The sequence below is a fragment of the Myxine glutinosa genome, chromosome 5 (genome assembly GCF_964187855.1).
Source record: "Myxine glutinosa chromosome 5, kmMyxGlut1.1, whole genome shotgun sequence".
NCBI lineage: Eukaryota > Metazoa > Chordata > Myxini > Myxiniformes > Myxinidae > Myxine > Myxine glutinosa.
In genome coordinates this window covers 396,345-415,585 of record NC_136265.1, presented here as the reverse complement: position 1 = coordinate 415,585, position 19,241 = coordinate 396,345, and the positions used below count along the sequence as shown (strand labels likewise).

Here is a 19,241-nt window from a genome sequence, read left to right as displayed (position 1 = left end):
GAGTTTGGTAAAGAAATCGCCATAGCTCGGTAACTACTTGTCCGATTAATATGAAACCTTGAAAAGGCACATCCTCGGGTCCCCAGCAATATACCTGGCAAGTTTCAAGTATATCGGACCCGTGGTTGTCGAGAAACAGCGGTCACAGACAAACAAACACACAGACACAGACACACACACACACAGACACACACACACACAGAGATTACTGGAATTATAGATAGATTAGAGGAAACCTGCATGCATTCTTCATAAGGATGGGTTCTTCATGAGTTGTTTAAAGTATATCGTCACTTTCATATTATTGAATGCTATTGATGGTCCTTTTGTGCTTGAGGCCCCATATATATTCCTTGCCTTGAACCCAGAATGCCTTTGCCCCACATCCTTGGGGCAGATTCGCCAAGAGCGGGGAGAAAGGAATTACAAGAAACTTTGTTATCTTGACATGTTTGACTTTTTACAAGTACTATTTTTAGCCGCGTCGCAAGACGCTGGTCATAGAGTGCCCTCTGCTGTTGTTGTTGTTGTTCTTCTTCTTCTTGTTCTTCTTCTTGTTCTTGCAGAGAAGACAAAACCTCAAAGCTCCACCCATTCTGGGAACCACAGCTCCACCCATTCTGGGAGAGCCTTCATATAAACAAATATCCACCATTTTATTAACTCGCATAGCTTTGAGGCCTGTTTTGTAGGCCCGTGGTGTCTTCCTCTCTCACACAGTTTTATTTCAAATCAAATTCGATATATCATTTCATTTTTCACAGTCGCTAACATAGTTTTAGACTCGGTTGAAAAAAAACGGGAAGAAAATCCGATGAAAGTTGCCCTTTATAGAACGAAATGAATTCTCAAAGGCCTGTAACTTCAAGTCCATTGAGATATATTTTTTTTAAATCGCGGCATGGTCAGTCATACACCGCCCGAAATAAGAGACGGGAAAATGCCGAGATATATATATATTTTGTTTAAATCGCGGCATGGTCAGTCATACACCGCCTGAAATAACAGACGGGAAAATGCGGAGATATATAAAAAATTCGTCCATTTGATGACAATCGTCACGATGAAATATTTAATTTATACGTCGTCACAATAATGTGGAGAGAGGAGCATAGCTTCGTTCACGTGTCGCCACACACGGGAAATTGCCGAGATATATTTTTTTAAAATCGTGGCATGGTCAGTCATACACCGCCTGAAATAACAGACGGGAAAATGCCGAGATATATTTTCACTTTGCACAAAAATAACATCAAGTAATCAAATCAATAGGAATGTCCTGTGCCTATAACATCGACGTTATAGGCACAGCTGCATCTAGGCATTGTGTAACATCGACGTGGCTTTTGTTTTAATTAAAACTTTTTGTACTTGTTTTAAATTATTCTCTCGGAGAGTGGCCATGGACACAGTTAATTTATTGTGCATGTGGTTTCAGAGTTGCCCTGGTCATTGTGCTGTAGCATTCTGAAGTTAGGATTTAATGAGAGAAATGTCAGTTATGCCAAAAGGTTGTCTCTTATAAAGCAGGACGGACAATGTTTATTATTGGTGTGTTCATAAATGAAGAAACTTTCACCCTCACTGTCAGGGATGCCAAACCCGAGTTGTTAGGGTTAGAGATGTTGGAATGTTTTGGCAAAACAGGACACAAAACACGCAAAACAAAATGAACAAGTGGTATTATCAATGCTGTCTATACATCTATCTATAATTCCAGTAATCTCTGTGTGTGTGTGTGTGTGTCTGTGTGTCTGTGTGTTTGTTTGTCTGTGACCGCTGTTTCTCGACAACCACGGGTCCGATATACTTGAAACTTGCCAGGTATATTGCTGGGGACCCGAGGATGTGCCTTTTCAAGGTTTCATATTAATCGGACAAGTAGTTACCGAGCTATGGCGATTTAGCCGTTCGCCGTTCGCTTTGGCTTTGCGAATGGACCAAACCATTCATGTAAATAGAGGGGGGAGTTCTGTGGTCGTTCGCTTTGGCTTTGCGAATGGACCAAACCATTTCATGTAAATAGAGGGGGGGGGGGGGGGGTTCTGTGGTCGTTACTGCCACGCGGTTTGGAATGTTTTTCCGAACGGGCACCCACGTACGGGCACGTCCTAGTTTTATAATAATGTCACCTTTATTAGCATATGCTTCTGGAAAGTGGAGACATGATAGGAACCTTGCGTGCACGGCATGACACAACAAATATTATTTTTCTCAGACTTGGCGGTGCTCTCCTTTGCTTTTTTGTGGAGTAAATTAATATATTGCAGTTATTGATGGCATGTAATTCACCTTGAATTCTGACATAAAGAACGAAAAAATTACTGTTGCTTTTTGTGGAGTAAATTATAAATTTTATCATGTAATTCACCTTGAATTCTGACATAAACAACGAAATAATTGTTATTGGTTTTTTGTGGAGTGAATTATAAATTTTATCATGTAATTCACCTTGAATTCTGACATAAAGAACTAAAAAATTATTATTTCTTTTTTGTGGAGTAAATTATAAATTGCAGTTGTTGATATGTAATTCACCTTGAATTCTGACATAAAGAACAAAAAAATTATTATTTCTTTTTTGTGGAGTAAATTATAAATTGCAGTTATTGATATGTAATTCATCTTGAATTCTGACATAAAGAACTAAAAAACTGTTGTTGCTTTTTTGTGGAGTAAATTATAAATTACAGTTATTGATATCATGTAATTCATCTTGAATTCTGACATAAAGAACTAAAGAATTATTATTTCTTTTTTGTGGAGTAAATTATAAATTGCAGTTATTGATATCATGTAATTCATCTTGAATTCTGACATAAAGCACTAAAAAACTGTTGTTGCTTTTTTGTGGAGTAAATTATAAATTGCAGTTATTGACGTCATGTAATTCATCTTGAATTCTGACATAAAGAACTAAAGAATTATTATTGCTTTTTTGTGGAGTAAATTATAAATTGCAGTTATTGATATCATGTAATTCATCTTGAATTCTGACTTAAAGAACGAAAAAACTGTTGTTGCTTTTTTGTGGAGTAAATTATAAATTGCAGTTATTGATGTCATGTAATTCATCTTGAATTCTGACATAAAGAACTAAAGAATTATTATTGCTTTTTTGTGGAGTAAATTATAAATTGCAGTTATTGATATCATGTAATTCATCTTGAATTCTGACATAAAGAACTGAAGAATTATTATTGCTTTTTTGTGGAGTAAATTATAAATTGCAGTTATTGATATCATGTAATTCATCTTGAATTCTGACATAAAGAACTAAAGAATTATTATTGCTTTTTTGTGGAGTAAATTATAAATTGCAGTTATTGATATCATGTAATTCATCTTGAATTCTGACATAAAGAATTATTATTGTTTTTTTGTGGGGTAAATTATAAATTGAAGTTATTGATATCATGTAATTCACCTTGAATTCTGACATAAAGAATTATTATTGTTTTTTTGTGGGGTAAATTATAAATTGAAGTTATTGATATCATGTAATTCACCTTGAATTCTGACAAAAAGAACGAAAAAAAATTATTGCTTTTTTGTGGTCCCCAGCAACGATGTTCGACAATTTCAAGAAAAGCATCCGAAACACAAACTGTCAAACATGAAGAGTTCTCCTTCCCAAAAATATCAAAAGGTACCAAAACAAAAATCACGTGTCCCTTTGTTACCCTCGCCAAAGGAGAGGGTATTGCATTTGAGTCCGTTTGTTTGTTTGTCTGTTTGTCGGCACAGAATAGATATGATTTTCTCTGCAACCATTGGTCCTATTGACAGGAAATTTTCACCATAGGTGCAACTTTACCTGAAGAATTTTAAAATTATAATAGTCGAGGATAAATGTTGGTTCTGACTCACATAAAATTTAACATTGAGGTCAATGGGAAAAATTAAGGAAACCTATTGACTAGCACTCTAGTTCACAAAAAATTCTGAAAAATTCTCCCTCCCCCATCTTAGCAATAACTTCATTATACTCGTACAGAGACTCAACGAATACTTCTTTCATTTTGGGGAATAGCTTCAATTTATTTTGGCACTCATCACCATCCAAAATATTCTCAAACATTACATTAGAATTTAACTCTTGGTTTAGGTATCGCTGTTGAGCCAATATGAAATGATAAACCTGTCTTGATGATCTCGTCTGAAATTTGTCTTTAAGAAATTTCATCTCTATTCCCATTGATTTATTGGCAACCATCAGTTTTCCATCCATTCAAGGATATTTTCTCCGAGAATCTCTAACTTACCCTGGTGTTGGCTTAGCGGTTAGGGTGCCGGCTTGGGATCCTAGGATCCTGGGTTCGAATCCCGGTCAATTGCTAAATTAACACCAGGGGGGTTGACTCAGCCTGTCATCCTTCCGAGGTCAGCAAATTGAGTACCAGCTTGCTGGGATGAATGATCCCGGTGTGTACCCCGGTTTAGAATAGGTACACCGTATCCCTGCGCATCGTAAGAGCGTGACCAAGGGTTCGCGCCAGGAAGGGCATCCGGCCATAAAAACATTGCCTCAAACAGGGAACCATGATTGTCATGGGGCCCGCAAGGCTAACCCCTGCTCTAGTGGGGAAAATTGCCTTTAAAAAACGATCATTCATTCATTCATTCATTCAATCTCCAACTTACCCGTATTAAAATTTATTCGCTGATTTGTTTTGTCTACTCTTACCCCTGTTATTCCTTCAATAGTGTTTATTTGGTTTTTTTCACATTTGTTATGTTTTCCATTTATATACCTCGGCTGATTACACCTCCACTCTTTAGTTTGATTATAGCTTGGTTCAATCATTTATATATTGGTAAAAAAGACGGCGGTAGACCGATAAAATTCCTAACCCCCCTTTTTATTAAATATCTTATCACATATTTATCTTAACTCTTGTATTTATCTTAACACTTGCATTTATCTTATCACTTATATTTATCTTGTCACTTATACTTATCTTAACACATATACTGTATATTTAACTTACCACTCATAATTATCTCATCACCTGTACTTATCTTAACACTTATATCCATAAGGGTTACTATCAATTCCATTTTCTAAATTAAACCTCTTTTCAAAAGCTCCCAACGCCTTCTTATTTACCTCTTCTGTATATACAGACTTGGCATTTAATATGGAATATATTTTTTTTCTTGACTGGGGTTTACTTTCTTAACTCAGTATATCAATCTGGTGAGTTTATTTTACACTTTGGTGATTTATTTGTTAAAAGAACCATGTCACTGATTGTCTGTCGCAGCAAGAAGTCAACAACAGGATTATATCACAGGTGGCGTGGCAAAATGTACGGACAGGTGCATTTGATGATTGGCTTCACAGTCGGGTATACAAGGGTTGTTGCGTTCTGTATTAGTGGAAAACAACTGCTGCACGTCTCCAAAAGTTATTGCCGCTTCCTCTGGAGATGGTCCGTCAACTCGACAATGCTGTTTGTCATGGAGTGGTGGCTTTCCGAAATTACGGCATGAAACAGCGTGCTATTGCTCGGCAGTATGGCATCACTCAAGGTCAGGTGTCAAAGATCCTGAAACGAAATGCTCAGAGGGGTGTCCCTACTCCAATACCGAAGCCAGGACGTCCCTGCAGAACCACAAGGAGGGATGATCGCCAGCTGCACCGGTTAGTCCGCAATGGCCGTACCAAGTCAGCTAATCGGCTTAGGGCTGAGTGGCAGCAACTGACAAATGTGCCTGTATCCAGAAGGCTAGTCAACCAACGACTGGTTCAAGCAGGCTATCGTGCCAGGCGTCCCCTGAGAAAGCCACGCCTGACCAGACAACACCGCCAGCGCCGATTGCAGTGGGCCACAGAGCACCGTCAATGGCAGCCAGGACACTGGAATCACATGATCTTCAGTGACGAGTCTAGATTTCTGGTCTATCGTCAAGATGGCCGCGTCCGAGTGCGCAGACAAGTGAATGAAGCCTACAACAAAGATTGTATAGTGCCAAGAGTCCAAGCTGGAGGTGGTGGGGTGACCGTTTGGGCTGCTTTTCATGCAGGGGGCAAAACTGACCTGGTTGTTCTGAATGGAAACATGAACCAGTTCAAGTACAGGGCCATTCTGGAAGAAACATTGCTTCCATTTGCTCGTGCAGCCTTTCGAGGAAACTTTGTCTTCCAAGATGACAATGCACGGCCTCATCGTGCTCGCATGAGCCAACACTTTCTTGCTGACCGTGGTGTAGAGCATATGGAGTGGCCTGCCATGTCCCCGGATATGAATCCGATAGAGAACTTGTGGGCAGAATTAACGCGTCAAATCGACCACTTGGACTAGCAGCCGACCTCTGTGCGTGAATTGCAGCAGGCTATTGTCACTGCATGGCAAGCGATTCCTGTCCAAACCTTGGCAAATCTCGTGAATAGCATGCCTCAACGTGTATGTGCTCTCCTGAATGCTCGTGGGGGTTACACGAAGCACTGAACTGTAATTTTACTGTCCATAATCCCAGTCGTAATTTAACTTTTGTTTTTGTTAAAAAATTTTTTGGCTAATGTGCAAAATAAAGAGATACTTCTGGAAAACGTACAGAAGTTTAACACAGTACTGTCCATGAATTGAGTTCGATATCAGTTTACATCACTTTCAAGGATCAATTTATTTGTTTCGAAATGTCAAATGTGGTTTTTGTTTCTTTTAAAGGTCACATTAACAAAATCTAGAATACTTTCAACATAATTCCAATGAACTTTTGGTTCTAAGACATCTTGAAAAGTAAGTTCACCCCCACAAAAAAAATATTCCATATTAAATGCCAAGTCTGTAATTGATGTTTAATAACTTCTAATTGTACTCATTTTTCTATACTCTTCTTTCTTATCGGTCAAACACATATAATAATTTTCAACGTTTGTTGATTCTTTTATAACATTTTTCTTTATTCCTTTTAACTTTTTATCACAATTTTCAATTTTATTATCAATATATTTATAAGCATAAGCCTTTGATCTTAATCCTATAAATTCAGTCATTATCTTTCCACTCAATTCATCCTTAAACTTTCCAATAACCTTTTTAATCTTTGAAGAAAACAACTTGTCACCCGGCTTGTAATTACTTGTATCATATATATCCTGGTGTTGGGCTAGCGGCTAGGGTGCCGGCTTAGGATCCTAGGATCCTGGGTTCGAATCCCGGTCAATCGCTGAATTAACACCAGGGGGGTTGACTCAGCCTGTCATCCTTCCGAGGTCGGCTAATTGAGTACCAGTTCACTGGTAATTCCCTGTTTGTCGTTAAAGGCGGCAAAAAGGGTTGGTGTCAGGAAGGGCATCCGGCCGTAAAACATTGCTTCAAAAAGGGGACCGAAAAACAACAACAACCACGGTTCCCGAAAAAGGCCAACCCCCGCTTTGCAGGGAAAAATGGCCTCTAAAGGTGGTTTTTAAATTTTTTTTTATATATATCAATATCATCAATCATATCTGAATAAACATCTTCTGTATTAATTTTCAAAATAAAACTATCTATATCCATATAAAGTAGATTAACATCATTTTGATATTTCTTCCTTAAGTTATTGTAAAAGTAATCATACATTAATGACCTTGATAAACCAAGAACTGATATTCCTATATAAATAGGTTTATCCATTTCAATACTCTCTTTTTCCATATGAAGAGCACAAAAGTTCTCTGAAAACACCTCCGCTCTTTGAAAATTGGGTCTATTAATTAATTTTGTTGCTTGCTTCCAAGATGTAGCAAGTCTTATGTTTTGTCTATTCCTAACATTTTCCATTTTCTTTCCAGATACAGCATTATTCATTAACTTATAAAAGTCTGTCTCAAAATCAGTTTTTGTTTCGGTTCTCCTTTTTGTATTAAAATCAATATATGTTTTCAACCAATGACTTTGTCTCAACTTCAAAATTCTGTGAATTATATTCACTCTTCACCCTGCTGATAAACATTGTCTCAAGTTCCTTTGGTGTAAAACATAATTTCCTTTATCATATAATGTAGTAAGTAATTTTTCTATTGATTTACCTTTTGTATGAAATGATTGTTGATAATCACTTAAGGGTGTAGTACTGGTGAAAAATTGAGAAAACTACATAGGTACCTTTGAAAGGCCTTTACACAAAAACAAAGTCAAGTTAATATCTAATTTTCAGTTTTTCTTGAAAGATATAATCTTGCCTTTAACTCAGACCAGTTTCAACGCTTCTTTGTCATATTACATGCATATAAGTTGCATAAATTAGACCTTCAATAAAAAACAAGGAAAAACAAAGAACACATTTCTACTTCTATCTTCTATGTCACCTATCATTCTTTTCACACAAAACTTGGTACATGTATTATACATGTGTTACTCTACTACCTGATGAGAGGATTTTGTGAAATTATGTCAAATGTTCACTAATTAGCTAATTATGCCAATTACCAGATAAAACTTGGTTGTCCTTCAATAAATCCACAATGGCTACTCCTATAAACAAAAGCCTTCATCATTTTAAGGGAAGTGATATTCTGAATATCCTGTCCAAATTTCAGCCCAAAAGAATGATGCAAATTAAAGTTATAACAAATTTCATGCAAAATATTATATTTCTTGTAAATTGCGTGTAAAGATAACATTACATATAACAGGGGTACTTCTATGACCTCTAATTAGGCTATGAGCCAGACCCTCAAATTTTCGACATTATGCTCAATCAGAGGGAGGATGGCTAACAGTTATTTTTGGCAAGGCCAGGGACCCTAGTGCTGAAAAAATGTGATAGCAGTGTGAAACTCTTAGCCGTATCTGTGTTATCATCACATTTGTCAGACCACCCCAATAACGCTTTCGGTAATTTTTCCGCCTAAGATTTAGGGGGTAGGGTTCGTTTTGGGGCTTTCAAATAATATCTCCTATATGTATCAGTTAGTGTTGTATACCAGGTGAAAGGTAATTGAATTATCTTTCACATGATGTATAGAAAGTGCCTGTGTGATATATAGTAACCTCTTTATGATCATTAAAACATAATTATTTCCACCAACCCTCAAAAATTTATCACAAAATCCCCAATGAAAACAAAATTAGGCAAAAATTCAGTTTGGCGGATATTAAATGAATTTTTGAATTTGAGAAACACACAGTATGATTAAAGTCAAATTTGGGCCTTAAATCTCATACACCTTGATAAAGATGAGAAAATCCAATATACAGTAGTTGCTGTAACCATGACCTAAAATCCATAAATGTATATCTTTCCGCTCTTATGATATATTGATTTACATTTTACGATTTTTGACCGACAGCATGTACTATATAGTTTGTATACCATTATTGGTCTAAAAATAGTATATATAATATTGGGATGTCAGCCATATATAGGCCAAAAAGTACTGAAATTGGTGTCAGAAATGTCTAATTCTAAAAATATGAAGGCATTATGACCAAACTGTATGTGGTGTTCTTGAATATACCACAGACGTATGATGCATGTGATGATTAACCTACTCCATGTATATGTATGTATCCTGATGTACCCTAACTTGGCGAGATAATTTACATCATATTCATGCAAACGTTTTTAGTCTTGTAGTGTTGTATGGTTCTCTTATATTACCAGCTATACATAAAGTAAACCAAAGGAAAACAATGTACTTTCTATTTAAGCAACATATATTTATAGACATCATACCATAAAGTACACGAGTTATCAATTCAGCGTACACCATATTTGTTACACATATGTACATGATCTTTCTCCATACAGTTCTACAATTCAGAAGTTATCCTCGTCATCGTCGTCGTCTTCTTCATCGTCTTCTGCCGAACTGTCATCACTCTCACCATACACTCTCTGGTTGTCACATGTGGTGAGTTTGCACATGTCTGTGCACTTCAAACCACTGGCCATGCAGACACACATGGGTAGTGTGCATCTTTTCGAACAGGTGCATGCCAGTAAATCCAGAACCGCCTGTGGTGCGGGCTGTCCTTGCATCCAGTCGACTGCCAGCTGCACGCGGCCATCCTGGGTATCCCAGTGCCATCCTTTCCCGATTGGACTCGGTACTGCTGGATCCATCTTGAGACTCCTCTTCCAAATAGCGGCTTGATAGTTGGCTCGCTGTGCATGTTTGGTTAAGCAGTCTTTGCACGGAGGTAGCTGGTGACTGTCGATCTCTCCCCTCTTGGCACAGAACAGGTGATATCTCAAGTCATTCACCTTCACTGTCCCCGACTTCGGTGCGTACATGAGACAAGTGAAGTTCTCCAATTTATCCATCAGTTCCTCACTGACGTCCCAGTCCTCTCCCAGCTGTGTACATGCATCCTGCACATCTTTGTTGGTTCTGATGAGTTTTAGTGCAGTCAGTTTTCCTCGTCCAGCGAACGTGCTGACTGTGTCGCATCCGGTATAGGCATGCATTCCAATTAGGGCCTGACATACATTTGTGCCGACTGACTTTCCTATTTTCCCTATGTCTAGGATTTTAGCCCTTGCTTTGGTGCCACATTTCTGAAACAACTTGGCATGAATCTTGGTATGAAATGCCAAGCCAATGACAAGTACGTCGGTGTCATCTGAGCTAATAAGCACAGACTGGTATCCATGTGCGGCAGCATGGGCAGCATGCAAGAACAGACGACCATCTGCTTCCTCGTGTGTGCTTTCCAGGGCCACTACTTCTTGGCTAGCATCAGATGTGATCTGATAACACTTGTCATCGCATGTTACAAAGAGAACCTTTCCCTGTAGGCGTGTGATGTACTCTGGTTTCTTCCACTCTTCGACCAGGAACATGATAAGACTTGACTTGTTCCCAACATAGCTGAGAAACTTGCGCCATTGCCTTACAATTTGAGATGCCGTGATGTTTTTCAGCTCAGGTCCAAGTTCTTCCCCCCTGGTTAACCGTTCGCTGTTTTTGATGGAAGTCTCCTTGTAGGTGTCAAAGACGACATCGATCCTCTGGCTACTGCATCCATCCTTCAGGGCCATGGATAGGACAATCATGGCCACTTCGGCAAATGTAGTTTGATCACCTGCCACCTTCTGTATAAGGAGCATCCCGTCAATAATTGTTGCCGAATTGTCGGGTATCCTTTCAGCCGGGGTCACAGTCCTTTGCAAGGCCGTGGCTAGGGCAGCTTTGTTGGTTTTCCGTAGAAGGCCTTCGGGTGTCGCCAGGGCCCATGGCAAGGGACCTAGAGGATGAGATAGCACCTCTGCCATGTGAAGATCTCGGCCCTGTGCCATCACGATAATTCTACCAAATAGAGCTCTGTCTGCTTGAAGAATTACTGCCCTGCCATTGCTTCTGCATTCCTTCTTCTTAGTGAGGTTGCTGAAAGTCTTCAGCTTGTTCAGTTGCAAAGGGTCATGGAATTTCTTGATTGGTGGGTTGCTCTCAAGTCGCTCAATCTTGAAGTTTGTGTAGCACTTGTGTCCGACTTCCCATGCTTTCTCCAGATCCTTGGCAATATTTGGAGGGGCTGCGCGTGCGGTGGAAATACTGATGAGAGAGCTGGCCATAGTGAATGGGTTCACCCAACTCTAGATCAGAGTTATCAGTGATGATACAGCGTCCTCATCTTTCTTGATCCGTGTTTGCTGCAGATCCGCGTGTTGTACGTGTGTGTTGCTCACATTCACCATTTCCCTCATCTGGCGGAGAAACGCACTCCTGTGTTCGGATGTGACATAGTAGCGCTTCACTGCTCCAGATTTCAAGTTGAACCTGGTAGTGCCACCTGGTGTCTGTGTGTCTTTGTTGACAGTGACCTCAGTAGTTTGGTCAACTGGAATGCGTCCAAACGGATTGCTTTTTGACATTTGAACTGAGAAGTACCCATCCGAGAACGCTTGGAAGATGCCAGGGTGCTGCGTTGGAAGGTTTGTCATTTGTGCGTAGTATGCTGATAAATACCGTGCATAGTTGATTTTGTCGTATGCGAAGCACCAAGGAATCATGGCTTGGATAGCAGATAGATGTAATGGCCAATTACCTTCTCGGGAAGCGCGCAGTAGAGCAAGCAAGACCGTTTCAACGATATCCACATACGACATCCAGAATGACGACAATTCACCATTATCATGACGAAGGTGATGCAGGAATTGCTTCCAAACAGCCTGAACTTCTTCACACGATTGATCTTCCAACAGGTTGTTCCACTGGCTCTCATCTTGTCCCAATTCAGCAACTTCTGCTAACAACGTAGTGACCGTCTGTGTTGCCTCTGGTCGCATCTTTTCCAACCAAGGGAGAAATTCAATCCACGCAAGCCTCATGAATGCTTCGTAGATGCTCTTATGTACACGGACTGCTCGGTTGTACATCTTCCCCTCCATAACCCGATTGAGTGAGCCTTCTGCGACGATTCCTGTTTCGATGCAAAAGTCTCTAAGACCAGCATCTTGGAAACGAGCACCAAGAATCGACATCACATTGCAGATTGTGTGGAACGTGCCGAGGCGAAGCATCGTCGGTTAAATTGGATTCAGCTTTTCGTTTCAGTGCTTCCAAATCTCGCTTCATGGTGAACACGCTCCTGCACTGCCTGTGGTAGAATACTCGGGGAATCTCCTTCTCTGGCAGCGACTGAGCAATGTCGAGAATGGGTGCATGGTTCCGTATTTTGGCCGCATCCAGCAATGTAGTCCACGAATCGAATGTTTGAGGGCTTATGAGCGGATCTTCTGGTTTGACATCTAACGATAGCTTATGAATGATACAAACGTCCTTGGGAACTTTCTGAGTGATCGCAATCTCCATTGCAAGTACTAGGGCATGCCCGTACTATATATAAGCTAGGACGTGCCCGTACGTGGGTGCCCGTTCCTTGCCAAAAAAAAAAAAAAAAAAAATTTGTGTAGGGGTGTGTGTGTGTAAACATCCTAGGGCGTGCCCGTACGTGGGTGCAAAAAAACATGCGTGCAAACAACAACAACAAAAAAAAACTTTGAAACCACGTGGCAGTAATGACCACAGAACCCCCCCCCCCTCTATTTACATGAATGGTTTGGTCCATTCGCAACGACCACAGAACCCCCCCCTCTATTTACATGCAATGGTTTGGTCCATTCGCAACGCCAAAGCGAACGGCGAACGGCTAAATCGCCATAGCTCGGTAAGTACTTGTCCGATTAATTTCAAACCTTGAAAAGGCACATCCTCGGGTCCCCAGCAATATACCTGGCAAGTTGCAAGTATATCGGACCCGTGGTTGTCGAGAAACAGCGGTCACAGACAAACAAACAAACGTACAAACGTACAAACAAACACACAGAGATTACTGGAATTATAGATAGATTTGTTCAATTGTCTATCTGCGGTACACTCTGTTTCACCACCACCAATATCACCACCACCGTCTCACCTGGAAAGACATAATATCGAATGAGACCACCACCACCACCACTACTACAAATTAGCATCAGTTGCTATAGTTGCTTAAAAATGTATTCTGCACCAACAAATCTACAAAGAGAAATACATTAGATGTCGTGCACCGCTGTCATGGTTGCAAATCACCTAAAATATAATGAAAATATTGACATTGATGACAACATTCGTATTAGCATGTCTACACATATTGCATTGAATTTCATAGCACATCATGATCATATGTGTGAGGATATTGACTCTAATTATACTGTATGTGTGTCTCAAATCGAAACATACCTTTTATATACCTTTTGATTTTTGCCTATTTTTGTTCCTAAAATTGGGGATTTTGTGATGAAGTTTTGAGAGTTGGTGGAAATAATTATGTTTTAATAATCATTATAAAGAGGTTACTATAGATCACACAGGCACTTTCTATACATCATTTGAAAGGTAATTCAATAACCTTTTACCTGATATACCACACTAGCTGATATATACACGTGATATTATTTGAGAGCCAAAAAACTAACCCCACCCCCTAAATCTTAAGCGGGAAAAATGACCCGAAAAGCGATAAATGGGTGATCTGACAAATGTGATGATAACAGATACGGCTAAGAGTTTCACACTGCTATCACATTTTTTTCAGCACTAGGGACCTTGGCCTTGCCAAAAATAACTGTTAGCCATCCTCCCTCTGATTGAGCATGGTCGACCCCTCGGCTCATAGCCTAAATAGCATGATTCTTGTTTATAAGACTATAAGGAAACTGTTCAGCTAAAAAAAAAATCAAAAAAAATCACCTGTTCACCAGTACTACACCCTTAACCATTCTTTTCTTGGACTTGCTTTATCAGGAGCATAAGGTAGATCTTTGTTTTTTATGAAGTTCTTCAGGATATTTCAAATCAACCTCAAAATAATATGCAATTTTAGCTTCATCCAATTATTTTTGTGTCGAGATAACGATATCCTGTAAACCTATTCATAATCTTTCTCTTTAACCCATTTGAGTTCTCCAGAAGGTAGGGATTGAGACATAGCCCATCCACACAAATTATTAGCATCGTAACGCATCAAGTAAGAACTATCTTTTGAAGTATCATAATGAGGAAGATATTTATTGTTAGCTTTCGCATATCTACTCGAACATACTTGTGAAATTCCCCCTCTCTTAGCCTTTTCTATCAAGAGCATATCTACATCACTGATCAAATCCAAATTCTGTTTTGTCATTCTTAACATAGCACTCCAAGCTAAACCAGGAGCAGTGTAATGGTGAGTGGGGTCTAATCCATAAGAATTTTTATTATGACAGACGGTTCTAAAAGTCTCAAATACATCAGCCAATAAAAGAACATCAGTTTTAAGATACAAATCGTGATACTCTCCAAGGTTCTTTATAATAAACTTTTTCCAAACATTTTGTGCTTGAGTATAATCTTTATCAGTTATATGAGTTTTATTTAGCTCATTATAGAAACTTTATTTTGGGGGAAGTTGGTTTTCCTTAAACCTCCCAAAGGAATTCATATAATCATAAGGATATATATACCCTTTTGTGATAAGAGTTCAATCTCTTCTTGATTTGAGAAATGTGATTTAAGACTCGGAAAGTTTTTAATATTTGAAACCAAGTTAGATAATGGACTTGCCAGAAATTTAAATACAGGGGGCTGCAAAAGTAGGTATACACTATACAGTAAGGATTATACCAGTATTACCAGTATTATAATAGTGGTGCTAGGATTCATTTAATACTAGAATTCATTTAATTCATTAAAATCATTATTACCATTTTTAATATTTTTATTTTCGTAAATCAATTAATAATCAATCGATATTGATTATAATCAATAAAATACGTTTTGTGCGCACGTTTTGTTTTTCATTACTGTATACCTACTTTTGCAGCCCCCTGTATATCAAGAAACCTGATATGAGTTGTAGGAGATGTATGAATTGTTTTTGTGAATGAAATGTATTTCTGGTCTGTGTTTGGAATTGCTGAAATGTCTCCAGATGTCTTTGAAAGTTCATTAATAAATAGATGCGTATCATAATGGGCGTTGTTTTGAAGAAAGACAGGAATGAAAGAGGGGAGTTTATAATTAATATTACAACTTTGATGAGCCGGACCTTTATATTTACCAGTGAGATGGCAATGACCTCTTACCTTTAGACCTTCACTAATTTTTTCTTCAGAAATATGACAGATATTGTTTATCCTAAATTTCCTTTTTTCTTCCTTCGTTACGGACATTGGTACATTGGTTTTTCCCATTATTGTAGATAATTGAATACAGTCCTTTTCCAGTCGCCTTACAAACTCCTCCGAGGCATCTTCTCCTCTGTAAAGTTCTAACTTGTTGAATTCATCACCAACAGATGATTTGACATAATAACAGAAACCACAAGGAGTATGTTTTTGATATTTACTCGTATATGATTGATATGGATTTGGAGAAACAATATCTATCTTTTCAAGGATACTTTCAAAATCAGCGTATATCACAAACGGATGTTTTATAGATTTGTTAAAATCTTTGAATGAAACGTTTGAACCTACTTTTGGCATATTAATTACGGTTGATTTATGATTACTGCAGCATTTTGAATGTTGGTTTCATCGTTCTTTAGTATGAAAGAAGTTGAGACATTGCTTACAGGCATATGTTTTATTAGCTCTATTACACGTTTGAGAAGTCGTCAATCTTGATAATTTTTTGATGAAACCATAATGTGAATTTTTTCCTGAACTATAACATGGAAGGTCAATATGAGTTTCATCATTTTTATAGTTATCAGAAATTTTTAATATCTGAACTTTATTTGAATCCGTTAATCCATATACATTAACAGATAGATTATTCTTTTTCCCAAATTTAGGAATATCTACCAATGACATTGGAAACTTTAAATCTTTAACATTTAACGTACTCTCATATTTCTTATAATGAGATACTCTTTCTTGATTGTTATTTTGAGGATGTAGGTTAGCGAGAACAGACCATAGGAAACATTTATTATCTTTATTTTTAATATTAACAACTGCCCTAAGTTTTACAACCCTTGGTAAATCAATGTAAGAAGAAACTTTAAGAGGATCTGATTTCAGAATGTGTATATCTCAGAAAATGGTTTTACTAATACAATATCTGCTACCTACAGTTGTATTATCTACATCCTGCTCCTGTTTTACAAGTTTACCATAAACACCTGATGATAAGAAATCTTGGAACGACGTGATAAAGTTCGGGTCTCTTCTCATATATCTTTTACCATACCTATTTTTACTCCCATATAAAACTTTATAGTATTAATCTCAGTCAGTGTATCTTTTACAAGTGTTTGAACAGCAGGTTTAACCATTTCAATTGCCACAGCTATTGATTTTGGTCCAGGACTTCCAAATTCAAAAATCCTTATCTTTATATGACCTTTAAATGCTCCATCACTATTTTTAATAGAGTATTTAAGTGGTCCTTCTTCCTTTTCATTCCTTTTATGTTTTTTTTGTGATTGAAGGTGTTTCCTATAACTTTCTTTTCAGACATCCTTAGAGCAAACATCACAATGTTTTGTTTCTCTCTCAAGAGGAGATAGTAGATGAAGAAGATTAAATGTGTGTTTGTTTGTTTGAAGGTGTTTGTTGTAATATTTGTACTCACGATTACACACGTCACAATACGTTGGATTCATCTCTATTTATATAGCAAAACTTTACTTAAATGAAAAATAAATTCTTGGCACAGATCCAAATTAGTATGGATCCTTGAAGGATATCGTTTAGGTATTAGAACCTTATTTTTCAATTTTCAGAAAAAATAAATTCTTGGCACAGATCCAAATTAGTATAGATCCTTGGAGGATATTGTTTAAGTATGAGAACCTTATTTTCCCATTTTTTTTCGTTAATCTATTTGAAGGAGAATAAGTATTAGAACCTTATATTTCAATTTTTTAAATCATCTTTGTCTTTTGTAATTCCTGTGAATAAAATGATTCCAAGATTTCTTCCTCATTCAAATCATACAATTTGCAAGTCCAAGGGATGGTATTCATTACAACAATGATTTTAAAGAGTTCATGAGTCCATCTCTTTGTATAACCTTTCTCAAAATGACTTTTGCTTCTGTATATTCTTACAATGTCATCCACCTTAAACTTTGGTTTTCTCAGATTAATCTCATTTTCATATTCTAATTTTGTAAATGTTTCCGATGGTTTTGATTTTGTTGATAAATGAACTGTATTATTGTAATTATCTACAATGTCCTGAATTATAGATACCCATTGTTGCGAACCGAGTTGTGTGAATTTTTTATATAATCTCGCCTTCAAAGTACCATTAAAACACTCAATAACAACTGCCTTTCCTTCATTAAAGGTGCTGTATAATGTAATACCATTATCTTTAAGAAATTTCATTAATATTTTGTTATGGAACTCTGTTCCCTCAGCAGCCCATAACTTATTTGGTTTCCTTTTGCTTTTACTAAATATTCCACTGAAAGCTAACATAAGAGTATTACCCCTCTTGTTTTTCAAAGGAACAATACATGCAAATCTTCTCCTCAAATCAATAATGGTTAAAGCATACTTGTATCAAACAACCACTTTTAGAGGCCATTTTTCCCCGCAGAGCAGGGGTTGGCCTTTTTTTGGGCACCATGGTCCCCTTTTTGAAGCGATGTTTTATGGCCGGATGCCCTTCCTGCCACCAACCCTGTTAGTCACCTTTTGCGACACACAGGGAATTACCGGTGAACTGGTACTCAAATTTGCTGACCTCGGAAGGATGACAGGCTGAGTCAACCCCCCTGGCGTTAATTCAGTGATCGACCGGGATTCGAACCCAGGATCCTCGGATCTTAAGCTGGCACCCTAACCGCTAACCCAACACCAGGCTTCAAAGCATGCTTGTATCCCTTATCATTATTTAATTTAATTAAATCAGTGGACCAGATGTAATCAAAGCCCTTGGAATAAACCTTCCTTCTTTTAAACTTTGTGATTATAGGTTTATGTAATTCATTATCCAAAAGCTCCTCAGTCTTGAAAACATCATTAGAGCTTAATAGTTTTTTGAGGGCGAAACACCTTTTTTTTTTTTTTTTTTTTTTTTTTTTTTTTGTTTTGTTTTGTTTTGTTTTGTATACAATATCGAGGCTCGTGAAAGAGCGAACATTAATCACACAGAAAGACAAACCGACACATAAAACATATAACATAGGGAGCGGTAGACAAGATGGGGAGAGAGGGGGAAGGACACAAACACAACATTTGAGAGCAGGGACCGAGAGACATGGAGACATCGAGAGATCTGAGAGAGGGCGAGGGCTTTGGGGGGGGGGGGGGGGGGGCGTGGGAAGGGGGCAGTGGGAGAGGTATAAAACATATGGACACTGCCAGGACTTCCAGGAAAGAAGTTGGAATTTCAAACAAGGTTTCAGGAATTCAGGAATTTCAAACCTGAATAACCAAGACCAAGTTTCAATTTAGCACTTATCAATTTTTTCACAATAAACCTATCAACTTTCTCTCTCAACGTTGGATTTTGTATCAAAGACAAATTATACAACATTTCTCTGTCGGCTTTGTGTTTTTCATCCAATGTAGTGGTATTCCCATATTCAATATCGTGCTTCATACACACTTCATCAACCCTATTTAGAGGTTTAGACCAAGGTTTAGGATTGTCAGCCTCATCTAATCTTTTATTCAAGTTTGTTCCTGGACCACAGAAAGAATACCCCGGTAGCTGTAATTCCCCTGGTATTCCAGTTTCCAGTTGTTGTAAATTTACTCCCTGACAAACACTTTTGTATATCTCCCCCATTTTTATGCTTCAAAATGAATTGACACTTTTTA

The 19,241-nt window shown here is 37.9% G+C and overlaps 1 protein-coding gene across 8 annotated transcripts in view; it reads left to right on the top strand.

Annotated features, from left to right (window-relative positions):
- Window positions 1-19,241, top strand: part of TRMT1 (tRNA methyltransferase 1) — a 193,448-nt gene that overhangs the window by 168,646 nt on the left and 5,561 nt on the right. For 5 of the 8 annotated variants that reach the window (XM_078777475.1, XM_078777474.1, XM_078777473.1 and 2 more), the window contains one exon: window positions 3,565-3,649. In XM_078777475.1, the coding sequence (XP_078633601.1) occupies window positions 3,565-3,649 (85 nt within the window). Of the gene's footprint in view, window positions 1-3,564; window positions 3,650-9,744; window positions 9,848-19,241 lie in introns of all 8 variants that reach the window. The other 3 variants (XM_068117983.2, XM_068117982.2, XM_078777471.1) reach the window with 1 other exon arrangement.